We start from the raw sequence: 18,810 nt of genomic DNA, 5'->3' as shown, positions 1-18,810 counted from the left end.
TGGGTCTGATATGGTTCTATATCAGGCCCATATTGGGCTTGATTTATCTCATGGTGGAGATTGTCTTTTAATCATTCTTGTTTTCTTTTGAGTTTGGTTGAGATTGTTATACCATATTTTATCAACTTTAGTGGATATGATGTAATAGAGGTTTAATGGGGAGTCAAGTAAATATTCGTACCAAGAAAAGATGCAATGCCTGCTCCAATTGTTAGGTAGAAAAATTCCAGTGTTACCTATATGCAATGATCAGATCCATGGCTATCAAACATTCTTTTTCCAACAAACTTCATTCTTTAACTATTAAGTATTTTTGAGGAACCAATCGTGGAATAGAATGCTAAAAAGGTGATTGTAATGCACGTATGCACATGCCTTGGAGACTTGATGAAGCACATCATGTCCATTTGAAGCTCCTCCAAAGGACTGGATCAAATTTCTGAAGAGCACCATCATAAGTAGTAGAGAAACTCCATGCCCTGTGGCACCAAGCAAACCCAACAGCATCAAGACGTAATTTCTGAAGTTTGCGAAGGAGAACAATTTGTAGAAGGGCACAGTGAGCGTGCTCTGATTTTGTTTCTTGTCCTTCCAACTCTCTCGCTTGTTTTGTTGCACCTCATTAAACTTCTGTTACATTATATTGATTAAAGTTGACAAAATATGGTATAACAATCTCAACCAAACTCAAAAGAAAACAAAAATTATCTAAAAGACAACCTCCACCATGAGATAAATCAGGCCCAACGAGGCACTGATATGGAACCATATCAGGCCCAACGGGTTATTTTAGCTGATTCTTTCGATCATATTTTAACACATTTGGAGAAGTTGAAATATGCAATGAACGACGTCGTTGAACTCCTTGCATCCTCAGAAATCTACAGGACCTGAAATGAGTCAAATCCAAGGTCTCTAGGTCCATCAGTGGATTTTGACTAAAATCCATTGATGGACCTAGAGACCCCAGATTGGGCTCATTTCAGGTCTCGTAGATTTCTGAGGCTGCAAGGAGTCCAACGGTGCCATCCATCGCATATTTCAACTTCTCCGAAGGTGTTAAAATGTTATAAAAAATACGTTAAACTCTAATCCCGTGGGCCTGATATGAAATCATATCATGCCCATATTATGCTTTGTATGCATGCATATCTCCTAAAGAGTGTGGAAACAGAAAATGGGAGGAAAGAGAAGAGAGGATGAGTGCATTGTAGAGAGGGAAGAGAAAAGAAATTGCATGCATAAAAAAGAGGAAAGAAAATAGACAAATGATTGAGGAGTAGAATGGAAAAAATAGAAAATTGAGAATGTTATTTGGTAAATATCAAAGTATGGTATGTCTTTTGGTCAATTTATAAATCTAAGTGCGCCTTTTGATAAATTGCTATATAAAATAAATTTGAACATCTCAGTCTCAGATCTTAACTCGGCTTATTTACAGTCCTAGTTCTTAAGATTTGAATGTGACCTTTAGATCATACGATAGCAATTTTATAATTATACAGGGCTCCTCTAAGAAGATCGTTTGTACTAATAAAAAATAAAAAAATAATTAAATATTTTAAATATGGAGGTCAAATAGAACATTTCGTAGTGTGAGGGTTTAAGCTCCAAATTTCTGTCAGATCCTAAAACTGATTTTCTGAATGGCTTTTACACCTTATAATAAATGTATAATTTAGCACTATCAACAACATACAGAGTACTGCAACAGTTAGGAGATCTATGTAGGGCAGTAGCAAGTGACTGAATAGGTGCCATAATTTAACATTTGACAATGGAGTCAGCAATTGAATTCAAGTGGTGAGTGAATCAGGGATGGTGGAGATGGTGATTCTTGGACTTGAATAGCAAATTGCAAGTTCCACAGCACATCCTCGATCGAAGGTCTCTGAGTTGGATCCTTGGAGAGGCATCTCAAGCAAATCCCCATTACCGTCGTCAAAGATTCATCGTTGCATGAGTTGCTCACTGCAGGATCCACAAAGCTCCTCCTTGCCATTTCTAGTGTCGCGCTTTCTTGTAGCTGCAAACAGTAGGAGTTCAAGAAGGCATTCCTGTCAGCCTAATTTCAGGTTTCAGTAGTAAGACGACATGAAGACTACTAGGATATTTCGGCAAACTTTTACCTGATTCTGGATTTTGCCTGCCTCTCCGACGCATTTGATTGGTTTTCCAGTTATAATCTCGAGTAAGATGACACCAAGATCGTAGATGTCAACCTTATCCAAGCACTTAGATCTGTAAAGCATAAAAAAAAATCATAACTTATTTTGAGTTCAGCAATGGGATGAGCGTAAAGCTTGTGAACACTAGTCTGATTCACAAAGGTCACATTCGTCATGATAACTAGAATAAAAGCCTATCGGGGATTGGATCATCGAGTCTAAATTGCATATGTTACTGATCAAAATAGCACTAGTAATGGGTTTGCACTTATCATCTACGACTGTTACTAGGGAGAGAAGCATTTTATTTGAATGGTTCGAGTGTTATAAGTGCGAACCTTTCGTTGGTTTCTTGTAAACCACATGAAGAATTTCTTATCAGCTGTTCACAAACATATAGTTCCAATCAGAACCGATGTCAAAAGAACCAATGAATATGAGAAGAAGGCTGTAAGAGGTCAGATAATACCTCGCAATTCATATCCTCTGCTAGAGTCGGTAGATTGTAGCTGCCAATTTTCGCAACGAGGTGCTGATCCAAAAGGATATTTGTGATTTTAAGCTGATTTCCAAACATACCAGGCATCATACCTCCGTGTAGAAACTGAATGCCTTTCACAATACCAATCACAGCAGATAGCCTCTGCATCCATGTGAGCTTTTCACTATCTACTCCCTCTGTAGATTTTCAAAGAACACAAACAGAAACAATCAAAATTCTAGGAAATTAAGAATCTAATAACAACAACTTTGCTAAACCTTCACCTGAAACGTTGCTTCTTAATGTTCTACTTGAGACGAACTCGAAAACAAGAAACAATCGGCTGACAGAGAATTCATTGGGATAATACTCAAACCCATGACCAAGGGCACTGACTAGATGGTGATGTCTAAACTTTGAGATCAGTTCAATGTGACGGTCAAAGATCTGAGGATTTTGAGCCTTTTTCAGCTTCAAGCATCTTATTGCCACCAAGGTACCTTCTTTAAGTTTTCCTCTGTACATCTGGTATCATAAAAGTAATGCTCAGAGCGGCTGCAAACAATTTGAAAAGTATCATGGAAGCAAATTTTTTAGTTTTATGAGTGAGTTCTGTAAATCAGAATGTTTCAGATTCAGCAAAGCTAGCCATAAATCATGGGTTGAATTAGCTGCCTGAAATCTGGACCACCATACCATGTACATGATGCAGTGCATATGATTTCGATAGAACTGATGAAACTTTGCTTTAATAGGAACATTATGTGAAATTATCTTATATGATTCCATAACATCATGAGCAGTTAAAATACTTTACCAAACTATCCAAAACATTCATGCTAGATGCGTAATTAAGAAATGCAAAGCCAAGAAAAAGACAAGTACACTCTAGAAGATATAGCTAAAACTGTAGGAATATGACTGAACTGGATGACATTTGAAAATGCACACCTGACCATAAGGACCTTCTCTAATGAAACTTGATGTGTCAAAATTTTTTGTAGCATCTTCAAGCTCCTTCAATGAAAAAGGTCTGTATGGTGGAATGTCAAGTGTCTGCAGCATATGACCTATCAAATAAAGAGAAAACAGTCATTAATCATAATAAATAGAAGAGCCATGATGGCCATGAAAATATAAATACATGCAAGCATTTTTGAACAATTGATCTGTGAGCGCCAATGAGTTAACTAAATTCCTCATCGCCAATTGAAATGTTCTGCGTCATAATATCCCGACAGGAAGAGAAGCACCAAAGTAATTATATTGATTAGTTTTCATTTGACATTAACTAATGGATATATACACATCATAATATTATATGCTTGTTTATAATGTGCTAGAGACAGAGAGAAAGTTATTATTACTTGCATCAGGGAAAAATTGGGTAGAATACCCCACTGAAGCAAGCTCTGATGTACTCCTTGGATTTTTTTTGGTTGTCTGCTTGATCTTAGCTCTTCTAATTGCAAAGAAAACCATCATCACCAGAGAAATGCTTGCGACAATGCCTCCGATGACCACAATAAGAAAAGCTCTTTTGCCACCTGATGTATTCATCCTTTTGTGAGATACTATTCCCACAGCCAATGCTTCGGTATGGCAGAATGAGAATGGATGCTGGCTCTGATCCTCAGTCCCAAGACAATTTGCCGCATACCGAACCACATTCTTTGAGTTTGAAATCAAGCATGTAGGCAGGCTCCCAGTCAAAAGATTTGATGACAAATCCACATATTCAAGCTCATCGGTGCATGGCATACTTGGCAGAAGCAGTCCAGTAAACCTGTTCCCAGAAATACTAAGATGGTGAAGTGAAGGGAGAGACAACAATGCTGGCATGAAAGGCCCAGTAAACCTATTGGAAGATATGTCCATTTTTTCCAGAAAATAGTAACTATTTACTTCAGCAGGCAAGCCGCCAGAAAATTTGTTCTTTCTCAACACAAGTGTTATTAGCTTCCTTCCCAAGCTTGGAAATCGTGGTCCAAAGTAGTTATTCTCCAAATCAAGAACTTGAAGGTATGTCAAATTGCTGAGATCTGGCAACTCTGCAGACAATATATTGGACGACAAAACAAGCACTCTGAGTGACTTTAATCTGCTAAATGAATCAGGCAGAGAGCCACTGAGAGAGTTGTTCTTCAATCTAAACACGGTCATTCGTGGAAGATCTCCTAACAAATATGGAATACGTCCACTAAACATGTTATGATCAAGTATCAACGTTTGGAGATTTATCAATCTTGAAACTTGCGTAGGAATTGACCCATACAAATAATTTGTGCTCATGTTGAGAATTTCAAGAGAAGATAACCGATAAATCTTGCCAGGTAGGGGACCCCATAGGCCTAGTGATGTTAAAGAGAGGACCTTCAGGTTGGGCAGCTTGTAAAGAGCAGCAAATAAGGAGTTAATGGAGAAGCTTTGAGGAAGAATCGGAGAACTTCCATTGCCTGCTATGTGTAACTGCGTTACACTCTCTTCATAGCAAACAACTGTTAAATATGGGTTTGATTCACAACTGCAGAAGTCTGTCTCGATGTTCCACCTACTTAGAATAGGTGGGTAGTTAATAAGCCGCTTGATTCGCAGGAGGGACAAGACTTCCGATGGTTGCAATTGGTTTGTGTATGGGATAAGGATCAAAATCATGGACAGGATAAGAAGGCACGAAGGATGATATATCACAGAAGCCATTTCTGAACGTAGCTTATTTGCTCAGATCAGTTTCTTCATTCCACCAATTCCTTCATTCAAAAAGCAAAGAAAAAAAACTACTAAAATTACTTCGCTGAGAAAAATGGGAGCTGAGACAAATAAGGATCCTATACCTTCTACTTGGAGCTGCACACGGCAAACAAGGAGTTGAAGCAGAGCTGGTGCAAGCACTATCACAGAAGTGATGAAAGACCACTCATTTCAAAAGACCAGCACCAACGTTAAAGCTACAATGAAGGCAGTGGTGCAATATCTTACAAAGCTCGCTCCTTTCTCAATTGCATCAAATCCAGCCCCCTAATATAACTAAGAGGCAGTCAAAAGGGAATATCTTTACCATATCAAACGTCAGCGAGACGTTAACTCAATTGGAAAAACCATATGCAGGGTCTAGGGTTCACGGAAATCCGCAAGACTCTCGCCACATCTCTCACTCACGGGTGGGGGAAGGGCATGAAGGGGAAACCGGTATCTGAGCCACGAACTGGAAAAAGCCGTAGGCGGCTTACCGACAAGACCCCGTGCTCATCTTTTTGGGCAAACGAGAGGGGCCGAGCGCCATGAGAGGGAATGCCGCTTTCTCTTCCTTTTATGGTTGCTTTCACTGTCATTAAAGCCAAAGGAGGCGAATCGGTGCCCTTTGTCACCTCTCTGGTTTGCCCTCCCGACTTTACTCCTCTCCTCCCTTCTCGATCCTTTGCTATGGATTGAGGAAAGCGATCATCGTCCCGTTGTTCGCCTTCGCTTTCGTCGGCTTCCCTTCCCTCCCCTTCTGCTCCGTCGCAGTCTGGCACCCACTCCAGTGCGAATGGACACGAGTGCCCATAGCTAATTAATGAATGACATTTGAGTACGTGTCGTTCCATCGTCGGACACTGACCGTCCGATGAAGTAGATGAGAAGTGAGGACCGTCGATCACTAATTTGACCGTTAGGACAGTTAAAAATCGGGAGAGAATATGATTAAATTTATTTATATGAATGCATGACACATCTTTGAAGAAAGCAACCACACTGTGAGTTGTGTGAGCTTGTGGGCCTTACGAAATCATGAAGGAATTAAAGAAGAAAAATGGGCAAAGGAATGAAATAAAGGAGGTGGATCGAGTAGGGTTGGATTGGATTGATCACGTCAAAGTGTTGGTGATGAGTCAGTGTCCACCTTCTGCTCTGTTGTTGCTGTGCAGCAGAGATTCCTCACCTGTGTGCTTATACTTTTTGTTTAGTTTTCCATGGGCCATCAGACTCCATCAAGAAGTGCTTATCACTAAAAAAAAAATGATTATATAGGAGGTTTTGTAAGATTACTTCTAGGGTGTGTTTGGTTCGGGGTTATTCTTGATAATCTTAGTTATCAATCCAAGGTTATCAACAAAAACCTTGTTTGGTTTAGGTATTCGATGATTCCCGAGTAATGTTCTATGTCCGACACGTCAGCAAAAGGGTCATGCAGCCCGGAATCGGAAAACCTCAGAAAACTAAGATTTTTCTTGATTCTGGGGTTAACGATTTTTTTTTACCAAAAATACCCTCCGATAAGAAAAAAACATGAAAAAAAAAAGAAAAAATGTAAAAAAATATTAAAAAATGTCAAAATATTAAAAAAAATTTAAATTTAAAAATTTATTTTTTTTAAAAAAATAAATAATTTAAAAAAATAAAAAAAAGTTAAAAATATAAATTTTAAAAATAAAAAATTTAAAATTTTAAAAATTTAAATTTTTTTTAAAAAAAATAATAATAATTTTTTTAAAAAATTTTAAAATTTTAAAAATTTAAAAATAAAAAATATAAATATAAATAATATAAAAATATAAAAACATTAAAAAATAAAAAACACATATAAAAGTAAAAAAATATACAGAAAAAAGAAAAGTAAAAAAATATTAAAAAATAAATAAACAAATAATAATAATAATAATAATAATAATATTATTATTATTATTATTATTATTATGTATAGTTGGTTTTATAACTGAGGGTAATACAGTAAAATATTAAACTAGGGTATTCATTAAAACCTTCAAACAAACAAATTTTTGTTGCATTACCTAGGTTGAACCAAACAGCATTTGGTTATGTTTTATTCCCCATAACCTTGGTTATGTGATTACCAGGTAATCACATAACCAAGGTTATACATGATGACTTGAACCAAACGCACCCTAGTTATACGCTCTGAAATCGTGTTAGAAGGGTAGCGAATTTGAAATGCCTATAGGTAAATGCATAGATATTAAAAGAAATTTATTAGTATTGAGACTCGAATTCATATCTCATAAATTAAAGTATAATATCTTAACCAACTAGATTATAACTATTAATATTTTTTATTTATTAGTTAATTATTTAATAACTAATTAATAATTTATTTTGTTATATTATTATTCTTTTATCCATTTATTAATTAATTTATAATCATTTATCGATAAATAATTTCACATGTAAGTGAGTTATTTAATAACTAATTAAGAGTTTTCTTTTACCGTATAGTTATTCTTAATTGTTAGGATCAAAAGTAGCTAGAGGAGAGGGGGGGGTGAATAGCTCGTCGCGTGCCCGGTGTTCGGCGTTGCTTGTTTCTTCGAAGATGTGCATGTGCAGCGGAAAATACAGAAACAAATCACACAACGCTAACACGGTTGGTTTACTTGGTATCCACCTCACAAGAGGTGACTAGTCCAATGATCCACACCAACACACACACCCTCCACTAATGAAACTCTCCTTTATGGTAACTACCAAGGGCGGAGAAGCCCTACAAGACTCAATACAAGAAGAAGAAAGGGTAGTAAAGAAATACAAGCTTACAAGCTTACAATGAGTGCACAAACCCTAACCCTAGTTTCTTCTTCTTGCTTTGATCCTCCTCTTGACTTGGAAAAGCCTCCAAGAACCTTCAAGAACTGGCGATCTCGAGCTTGAGAAGAGCTATGGAGGAGCTGGTGAAGATCTGAAATGAATCTATGAAGAGATACCGAAGACAACGCTCGCCTGCGGCTCAAATACGACTTAACGGTCGGATCCCAATCGATTCGATTATTCTCAATCGATCGGGGAGGCTTTGGATCGATCCACGGATTGATCCAGAGCACCTCTGTGCTATGGAAAAACGCCTGGATCGATCCACGGATCGATCCAGCGCTTATCGCGCAAAGCAGCAGCGTCCCAATCGATCCACTGATCGATTGAGACCTCTGGATCGATCCACTGATCGATCCAGCACTTGTTTTTGCCCAAAACCAAGTCCCAAACCTCCCAAACCAACATCCGGTCAACCTTAACCTGTTGGTACGTCATGCCTAGCATCTAGTCACTCCCTTGACCTGCTAGGACTCCCTCACCAAGTGTCCGGTCAATCCCTTTGACCCACTTGGACTTTTCTTTCATGCCAAGTATCCGGTCACTCTCTTGACCTACTTGGACTTTCACCTAGCTTCACTCACTAGGGTTTTCAATCTGGCTTCACTCACCAGGATTTCCATCTGCCTAGCTTCACTCACTAGGACTTTCATCTGCCTAGCTTCACTCACTAGGACTTTCATCTGCCTAGCTTCACTCACTAGGACTTTCACCTAGCTTCACTCACCAGGATTTTCATCTGCCTAGCTTCACTCACTAGGACTTTCACCTGGCTTCACTCACCAGGATTTCCATCTGCCTAGCTTCACTCACTAGGACTTTCACCTGGCTTCACTCACCAGGATTTCCATCTGCCTAGCTTCACTCACTAGGACTTTCACCTGGCTTCACTCACCAGGACTTCCACAATCAAGTATCCGGTCAACCTTGACCTACTTGACTCTTCTGCAATCAACATTTCATTGTCAAACATCGAAATCCAAACCAAGACTCAAGCTTGGTCAACCAGGTCAACCTTGACCTAAAGAATATTGCACCAACATTAATAAGTCAAACAATGTCCGATTCTAATAAACAATTCTATTGGAAAGAGGAAAGAAAAAATTTAGATTAACTTTACTTGCTATTAGAGGCAAATAAAGGAAAAAAGTTGAGGAAAAAAAATTTAATAAGGTTAATATGTTTTAAAAATAATTATTTTCTATAAATAATAATAATATTTATTAATATTCTGATTATAAACAATCAAATATGATTTTTTTTATTTTAAAATAAATATTCTTTTAATAAATATCATTATAAAATATTTATTATAATATTTTTAAAAAATATTAATTAAAAATATCAACAATATATTCTAGTAGTGTGGAGTGGATGATGGATAGAATCAAATAAAAGAAGAGAAATATTTTCCTGAGTGAGATTTAGGGTTTTGAAATTGAACAAGGAAGAGGAAAAGTTTTTGGTGTGAAATTTATATTCGGAGTTGAATAGAAAAAGAGGAAAGATTTCTAATGTAAGATTTAGGGTTTTGACGATGGATAAAGGAAGACAAAGACATGGAGGTTGCGTGCGAAATCTTGAACAAAAATTAGGGGTTTAGGGGAAACATTAAAGGAAAAAAACTTAAAGAAAATAAATATAAAAAAAAGAAACAAAAATGGTAAAATTAAGATTTTATAATTTATTCAAAGAATAACTTATTTGATTAATAAATATTTTAAATTAATTAAATAAAGTTAAATTTGTTCGGTATAAAATAAAATTATATTAAGTAAATAATATATTTTAATTGTTTTTTTTTTAATATTGATCAATTTTACTTTGATAAGTTATCGACTAAATTTATTTGATAAAAAATATTTAATTAAAAATTAATTCTTTTTTAGCATGAAAGGAATAACGACATACATGACAAAATTTTCGTGTGAAATGACTATATATAATAACAAGGTTTCATGTATCTAGTGGTTGAGATCTAGGCTTGGAAAGTGTGACATAGGTGTCGATGAAAATTACTCTTAGAAATTAGAGTCATAAAAATTGTTAATAATAGCGTTTGACACATATGACATAACCACGGTTAAAAGTATCGCATATCAATATTTTCAAGATTGCATTTAATAATTTTGTCATTAAGAGCGGTTTAGAGTCGTGTTTTATTTAAATTGGTGCTAAAATTATATAATAGATGCAGCTTGAAAATCAATTCTAAAATATTAGGGCAATAGAAACGGTCTATAATAGCACTTTACTTGAAATGATATTAAAGGTATTTAATAAAAATAGTTTGTAATTATTTTTAGAAGTTAAAGCAATACAAACGATTGGTAACAATATTTGACATAGAATCATAGCTAAAAGTATCTAATATCAAGAGTTTCAAGATTATTTTTAATATTTGAATGAGTAGTTTATAACAGTGACTTATTCAAAAATCTATTTAACAAAAGCGGTTATAAAATTATTCTGAAAAGATAAGATAATAGAAATGATTTAATTTAAATCGATTCTATTATTTAATTTTTAAAAATAGTGTTAGAATTGCTTCTAATAAACCACTCATATATGGATAATTTTTTTAGTGTGTAAGGGTTGACCTATTAATCTAGCTTTTTTAAGTTAATTATTAATTAAAAAATTACTAAATTAATTCGTCAAAAATAAGATTTGATTCTTAAATATCTAAGAAATTAATAAAGCGCTATGTCTTTGTCTGGGCCCCACTGCTCTTGTTGTTATTAATAGTAGTAAAGAATATGCATGCAAACGAAATTGATCTTATTAATGAATTTTTGAATCGATTTGAAAAATATTTAATTCGTATTTAAAATTATCACATTTTAAATTTTTTTTCAGATTGAATTTCAACACATAATATTTTTTCGATTGTTCATAAGACATTCACAAACTGAACTCAAATAGATTTCTGATTATCTTTACATGATTTTAATTTAAATATTCAAGGATTGACTGAATAATTCAAATGAAATTTGAATTTAAATCATTGTAAACTATTATTCGATTCTCATTCAAAACGAATTTGGCCTAAATGATTAATATTTTAAAATTTGAATAGACTTCAAATATTACATATATTTTTTGAATTTGAATTTAAATATTAATATTTTTATATTATTCATTCACTTGCACCCGTCAGTCCGTCACCCCCCTTATAAGAATTCTACTTATTTAATTCCACTGGAGTAAAATATTTGATGGTTATAAAGAATTCAAAATTTTTAAAAAATAAAAGATAAAAAACAATTTATTTTTTTTTCATCCAAGAGTGCTTTATTTTAAAAATATATCAAAAGATTGTCTTATATTTCAAAAATTACGTTATCGGCTTTCATCAAAATACTCTAATTGGAACAACTTTGATTAAAAAATGGCAACTTTGAGCAAAACTATTTTAATAATATTTAACTAGTTTTGATTACGTTAAATCAATTTTAATTAAATTGAAGTGGTCTTAATTAATATTAAAATAATTTTAACTATAATTATTTAATAATTTTGAGTATGTTGGAACAGTTTGTTACTCCAATGATATTAAAATAAAATATAAAGTGCCCTTTTGAAATTTTTTAAAATGAGACGCAGGGAGAGATCCGAGGAAAGAAAAATTAATCTACAGAAAATAATTTTAATTTTTAAGTATTATTTTAATTTTTATTTGTTTAGTAGGACAAGACTCTCATTCATACAAAAATTAATTTAATTCTTTATATCATATTTGATCTTAACCAAAAAATCGAGTCTCGAATTGATTTAATTAATTAATGAAAAAAATTATTAATAATACATTGTAGCTGAGTCTTGAACTCTAGATCCTTGATTAATTAATGAAAATCTTTATTAATAATACGTCGTAGCTAAGTCTCGAAATCACTAATTAATTAATGAGAAAAATTCAAATAATACACCTCAGCTGAATCTTGAACTTTAAATCCTTTGATATATTTATAAAAATTACTAGTAATTTTGAAATTATTTTAAGCCTGAAAATAAAAAAAAAGACATTAACATAATTTCATTTTGGATTTCACCAAAATTAGTTAGTGAAGGAGATATATTTTTAATAAAATAGTAAGATAAACATGTTTATAATGGTACAACTATAGAGTACCTTCTTAGTTTTCCAAGCCATATAAGGATTGAGTCTCAATTTTAATAAATTAACAAATGAATTTCTATTAATGAACGGTTGACCTAAAAACTTATGGACATGAGTATTTTTTTATTTACCATGATGACCAATAAAAAACTTTCGTATAGTTGAATAAATCATCTCAGAATTAATCAGTATAAGCTGAATATCTTATGACAACTAATTTTTTTATGGCCCTCGAAAATTTAAAATACAAAGAAAAAAAATTAAAGCTCTCAAAAATGATACAATATTAATTTCACATCTTTATAACCATTAAATTTACCTTAGGTGTGAGAAACTTGAAGTTGGATATCTAATGACAACTAACAAAATTTCAATTAAAAGTATTAAAATTATATCCATTGACTCTACAGATATTTTAGAATATATTTTAGTAAAATTTAGGATTAAGATTTTTTTATTAAAAAAAAATATTAAACTCTGAATTTATTTATTTTTATTCGAAGTCAATGCAGGAAGATGCACATTTAAATTAACATGATTCAGATGTCAATTTATTTAAATGGAAGTTATATAATAAAATGGAAAGAATGAAAAACAATAGAAAGTAGAAAAAAAAAAGCGAGGTGCAATTACATGTTATTCAATTCTTCTCGACCCTTTAGCAGGCCAATGAATTGGGCTTTCTTCCAAGTAAATGGCCCAAAACTCATCTACGGATGGGTACGTTAACTAATTAATCTCTTGTAAGTCTCTACAATCATACTGTTTATTCATAAACTAAATTAATTTATGGTCAATAGATAAAATCGTAAAGAAAATTTTTAATTATTTTTTAATTTAAAAATAAAAAAAATAAAACAAAAAAAACAAAAAAACGTTGAGTATCAAAACTGTATATATATATATATATATATATATAGGTACCCTAGGGTCCTACTAGAAGTACCAAATTACTCTTGAATGGTTTGAAATCGTTTTTGCGATGAAATCAAAGTATAATAGGTGGCATCGTATAGAATTAGTAAAATCGGTAGGATTGCATGATTAATCACGAACCTACCAGTGTGTTTATATGTATAATTCACAGACTTACATAGTTAGTTTATATATTAGAGTGTTATTATTAATAGGTTTGTGGTTGATTTCTAACGGATACCAAATGTTTTATTAGTTGTTTCAACTCCTTTTCATATACGCTGCTGGTGCTGGACGAAATCTTATTTATCTCTCTTCTAGATAATAGAGGTCATCCCAAAGGAGACATTGAGGTAACAATTTCACCTTTTATTATCCATAAATAATTCAAAAATGAGAATATATTTTATTGTCATTTTTATATATAAAAAATACAAAAATTTTATTAACCAAAAAGGAGATATGAGAGCCCGAGTTATTTTGGTTGGTTGAGTTAGCTGAGGGGTTTCTGTTGGTTTTAAAGCATGAAACATATAGAAAATAAAACCTATAAATTGTAAAAACTTACAGTGCTCCTTGGAGAAGAAATCTGAAAAGGAATCGAAAAATAACTCGATGTCAGAAGAGCAATCACGAACGAATCAAAAAATTCGTTAAGGTTCACAAACTAAATTCCAAGCTGATGGTAATGGACGAACCAAAACTTATGTTCTTCGCAGCAACCCCTTCTCTATCTTTTGTGTACACAGATGAACCCTGCACAGAGATCACACACATGGGACAAACCCTTTCTCTTTGACCTTGCACAGACTTTGCACACAACTTGTCTCCCCTTGCTTCTCGAACCATGGATGCAATTTTATAGGAGGAAGATGACTCTTTCTCTTCCTTTATTAATGGACGAATTTGAATAAGCTAGAAGATGAAGGGGAAGAGGTACCCTTTCATTTTCTTAATTCTAACATCTCTCACTTGTTCAAGTCAATCTAGAAAGACCATCTAGTCACAAAGACTATGTAAGTGCATTCATTTCATATTTAAGGGAAAATAGTTCGTGTTACAACAATTACTTCTAAAAAAGTTGCTATACTTAACTTAGCTGCTCTATAGAATGATTCTGAGACATCAATACCTTGTCTTTATCCCAGATTGATCATTTACATCAATATGAATATCTCTAATCCCTCATAATGACTATTATGTCGAGAGCATGTTTCACATCTCTAAACAATACAATTATTCACAATCACATTGTAAGCACTCAACAAAAATGTAACTAGTTGACTAGTGAATAAATGTCAAAAATGTAAATCAATATTAATCTTCATTTTTAGTTAAAATCTATTTATTCTGATTAGTCGCTTTCCTAATTATGCTCCATAGACTGAATCATCCATAGCCAATAGGAAACATGCTAAAGTAGCAGACATTGATTAGAACTTCAAGTAGACAGTTAAATAGTCATTGAGGGTAAGATTGAAATTAACTTATAATATCAAGGATCTCACGTAGTAGATAAGAAGAGATCCATTCTCCTATTATCCTTATTGTCATCATAGCACATGTGGTATGAATCACATGCTACGATGTTATTCTTTTTTACTAAAAAGTACGTATGCTTTTCTCAAAATTTAACATCGTACATATTTCAATCTAGACATACTTAATGTCTAATCCTGAATTCAACATATGAATTCAAATGGTGCGTTTATTTACTCCGATTATTACATAAATGATCTCATCTTGACACAATTATTAAGGAGATTTTAACTTATGAGTATGCCTCTATTCACAGCTACATAAATCATCCCATAAGTAACGGTTTTACCTCTATTTAGACTTAACAAATAGAGATGATTGTGCATGTAAGTGAATCAATCTCAACCTACCAACATGCTTATTAAGACTTTAATCTAAAATGTAATAGCATATACACTGAATAGATTATGACATTTTACGAAGTCACAAAGACTTTCCATATCCTTGAAATGACTCTTTAGTCAATGAATTAGTAAAATGATCTACAAGCATAGTACTTGTAGGGATATAATCAAGAATTATATATTTCTTGTCAACAATATCTCTTATAAAATTATATTTAATCTCCATATGCTTGCCTTTGCTGTGATATTTGGGATTTTTTAGAAAAAGCTATAGTAGCTTGATTATCACAGTACACTGTAACAAGACTTCCACAATCCTTAGTAATTTTTAGATGCATTAGGAACCTTCTCAATCAGACAGCTTCTTGCACATCCGTTGTGTAAGCCACACAACTTCCATTGTCGACAATGCTACACAAGCTAAGCCACATAACTTCCATTGTTGACAAGGCTACACAAGCCAAGCCACACATTTTACATTGTCAATAAGGTTATATAAGCCTACTTCTTGCTATTTCATGAGATGACACTACCATTTAACAAGAAGGTATATAGCTAGATGTGGATTTTCTGTCATCAATGTCTCCCGTCCAATCTACATCTGTATAGCCCTTCAGCCTTTATCTTAGAACCTCGAAAATAGATACAACAATCTGTTGTCCCTTTAAGATATCTGAATATCCTTTTCACTGCTTTCTAGTATTTCGATCCTAGATTTGATTGGAAACAACTAACTAAGCCAACAACATAGCTTATATCAGGATGAGTATACAATATAGTGTACATCAAACTACCAATAACACTAGCATATGATTTTTTCCTTCATTTCAGCTATTTCTTCAGGAGTCTTAGGATACATATTTTTACTTAGAACAATACCTTTTACTGTAGGTGTTTGTTCAATATTACAATCTGATATATTGAAGCATTATAATATCTTAGTGATATAAGTCTCTTGAGACAAACCCAAAAGTTTTTTTGATCAATCTCTAATAATCTTTACTCCTAAGATGTACTCAGCTTCTCCCTTATCTATTATGTCAAATTGTGATAAAAGTCACAATTTGACTTCTATCACATAACCCTTTGACCTGGAGGAAGATCGACTAAATCCAAAACTTGATTCTATCTCACTGACTCCATTTCTCATCCATTGTAACTTTTTTTTTCTAACTAAGCATCTCAATGTTTCTTCAAACATTTGAGGTTCATCATTGTCAACTGAGAATGCCATTAATACTTCATTCTCAATATCAAACTATTTCCGAGGTTTAATTTTACGAACACTTTTTCGTAAGTTGGGTTGTTGAAAAGTCAACTCATGACTTGATAAATTACTCCCACTAGGTTAACTAGATTCAGGCATCTCTTGTGATTCCTGATTTGTTGATAAAGAAACATTATCCTCTTTCTCTATTACAAATAAAGGAATTGTCTTATCAACTTTACCTTTTGTTAGAATTCAATTTCAAGAAAAATAACATTTCTCAACTCTATTTTAGAGATGATTCTATCTTGTTACTCACTAATGAAAACATAACTCTTAGAAGTACTAGAATATCTTACAAAAATGTATTTCTTACCTTCGGTCATAATTTTTCATATTTGTAAGTCTTATCATGAACATAAGTAGTTGACCCCTAAGGTCTCAGATTACTCAAATCTAATTTTTTATATGTCCAACATTCATATCGGTGGCAGTCGACCACGGGAGAGCATTAATGAGACTTAATTAAAAGGCATGGCCGCGTGCTCAGCCATAATGATCGAAGATTTGCATATTTTTCTAGAAATTTAGATGACATCAGCCACTAGGGATGATAATGGGTCGGGTTTGGGTTGGATTCTATATCCTCTGTACCTATACCCATCGAGGTATAGGATATCCAATGGGTATACCCATACCCATTAAAGGACCGGATATATTCTATACGTGTAATTTTTCTTCTTTCTATCGAGCTATTATCATTCAACAAAAATATATTAAAATTAACATCCTATTAATATATATATATATATATATATATATATATATATATATATATATATAATTAAAAAAAATAGATTAAATATCTATATATGCTTACTAATATCAACAAAAAATAGTAAGTTGATTTTAGAAAAAGAAAATTTTCTTTAATATATGTATATATATTATTTAATCGGGTATTCGGGTCGGGTATCGGGTATTGATAGTCCCTCCATACCCTCCTCCATTCGGGTTGAATGTCGGATCCTCCATCGGGTTCGAGTGAAGTTGCCATCCCTATCAGCCACTATGAACGGGCGCTCGTCCGAAAAAGCACAGAGAAATGGAAAAATTTGTTAAGTGCTGGCGTCAACGATCCCGATCGGCACAGATATCTTATTATGATATCGCCGAGCGGCCGATCCACCACTTGGCTTATGAGGACCTCGGGACAGAAAGAGGAATGGTCGGTCAGCGAATTAGATCTTTGAGTCGGTGATAGAAGTTTTGCGCTCAATATATCCGAACGACGCTTGGGCTCAAGTTAATAAACTAAAGTCGAACAACGATTAGAAGATATGAGCCGATCGACATCCAAAGCACAGAGAGCATTCGAATGGAGGAGGTCACCCGATGCAGTGCTCGTCCAGTCAGTCAGACTTTCAGCCTCCTTCGACTAGATTTGAAGGGAAGACTTGTGATGTAGTGATAAGGAGGGGCCCACTAAGTGTGGGTTAAAGGATGGAGGTAGGAGCCGATGTAGAGGTCAATGTTAGAGGACCAACGGGCTCACCAAAAGGGGGCCAAGCGGAGCTCTACGATAGTGGCTGATCGGGCATAAAGCTTTCGACCAACAAAGGGCTGGTCCAAACAGAACGCTGATACATCCAAGATCATGAGGCGCTCGTCACGAAGAAAAGGACTGTTGGGGGACCGAAGCGGTAGTTCGATCAGGCGATAACAAGCTACTATATCCAGCCACTACAAGAAAGAATAGCAGAGGTCGATCGATCAGAGTCATCCGTTCCAGCCGATCGACCACCCCACTCGGACAAATAGCGGGATCATTGTCGTATCTCTCAATATCCTTTTGGGAGATAATGCCGCTGACACGCGGTATGGTCAATAGGCAGAATGTACGACAAGAGCTTCTACTGTCTTATTAGGGATATGCATGCCCTGTTAAGATAAGATGTCAGAGGCACTTTCCTGACAGGTCCTTTCATAGGACAAATTGGAGAACGTGTCTATGATCACATGGAGAACGTGCCCACACCTCAAGGAACGTGCACGTCGCCCACTAGGGCGCTATATAAAGGGGATCTATGTTAGGATCTTCGGATGGCTAGAGAGGGGGGGTGTGAATAGCCTCCTCTAAAACTTAAGGAATTTCTTCCTACAAATCGTTAGCGCAGCGGAAATATGAAAACGAAAATATAATACAAGAAAAATAAAGACAAGCACCACTAACACCAGTATGTACGAGGTTTGGGAATAACTTGCCCCTACTCCTCGGCGTGTCCGTAAGGTGGACGATTCCTTGATCTTTCGGTAGATCACACCCCGGATAGATTCCGGCTAAAGATTTCCTCCTTCTCGGTGGAGTAACCTCTCCACAAAGTCTCTGGAGATATGTAAATGAAGCACAAGACTTACAATGATCAGTGGCTAGAAAGAAAGAATAATATGCT

At 34.3% G+C, this 18,810-nt stretch overlaps 1 protein-coding gene across 1 annotated transcript; it reads right to left on the bottom strand.

Moving 5' to 3' along the window:
* Positions 1-1,602: 1,602 nt before the first annotated feature.
* On the bottom strand, positions 1,603-6,180 carry LOC122005526 (probable inactive leucine-rich repeat receptor-like protein kinase At3g03770). Its single transcript, XM_042560583.1, has 8 exons — positions 5,484-6,180; positions 4,017-5,399; positions 3,601-3,719; positions 2,934-3,174; positions 2,638-2,846; positions 2,507-2,550; positions 2,130-2,241; positions 1,603-2,026 (listed from the first exon to the last, which is right to left on the bottom strand). Exons 2-8 carry the CDS (start codon positions 5,347-5,349, stop codon positions 1,784-1,786), a joined length of 2,301 nt encoding a protein of 766 aa, XP_042416517.1. The 5' UTR covers positions 5,350-5,399; positions 5,484-6,180; the 3' UTR covers positions 1,603-1,783.
* Positions 6,181-18,810: the final 12,630 nt, after the last annotated feature.

Source organism: Zingiber officinale, chromosome 7B (assembly GCF_018446385.1).
Source record: "Zingiber officinale cultivar Zhangliang chromosome 7B, Zo_v1.1, whole genome shotgun sequence".
In the NCBI taxonomy this organism is placed as follows: Eukaryota; Viridiplantae; Streptophyta; class Magnoliopsida; order Zingiberales; family Zingiberaceae; genus Zingiber; species Zingiber officinale.
The sequence above is the reverse complement of the archived record's forward strand: the minus strand, read 5'-3'. Positions and strand labels throughout refer to the sequence as shown.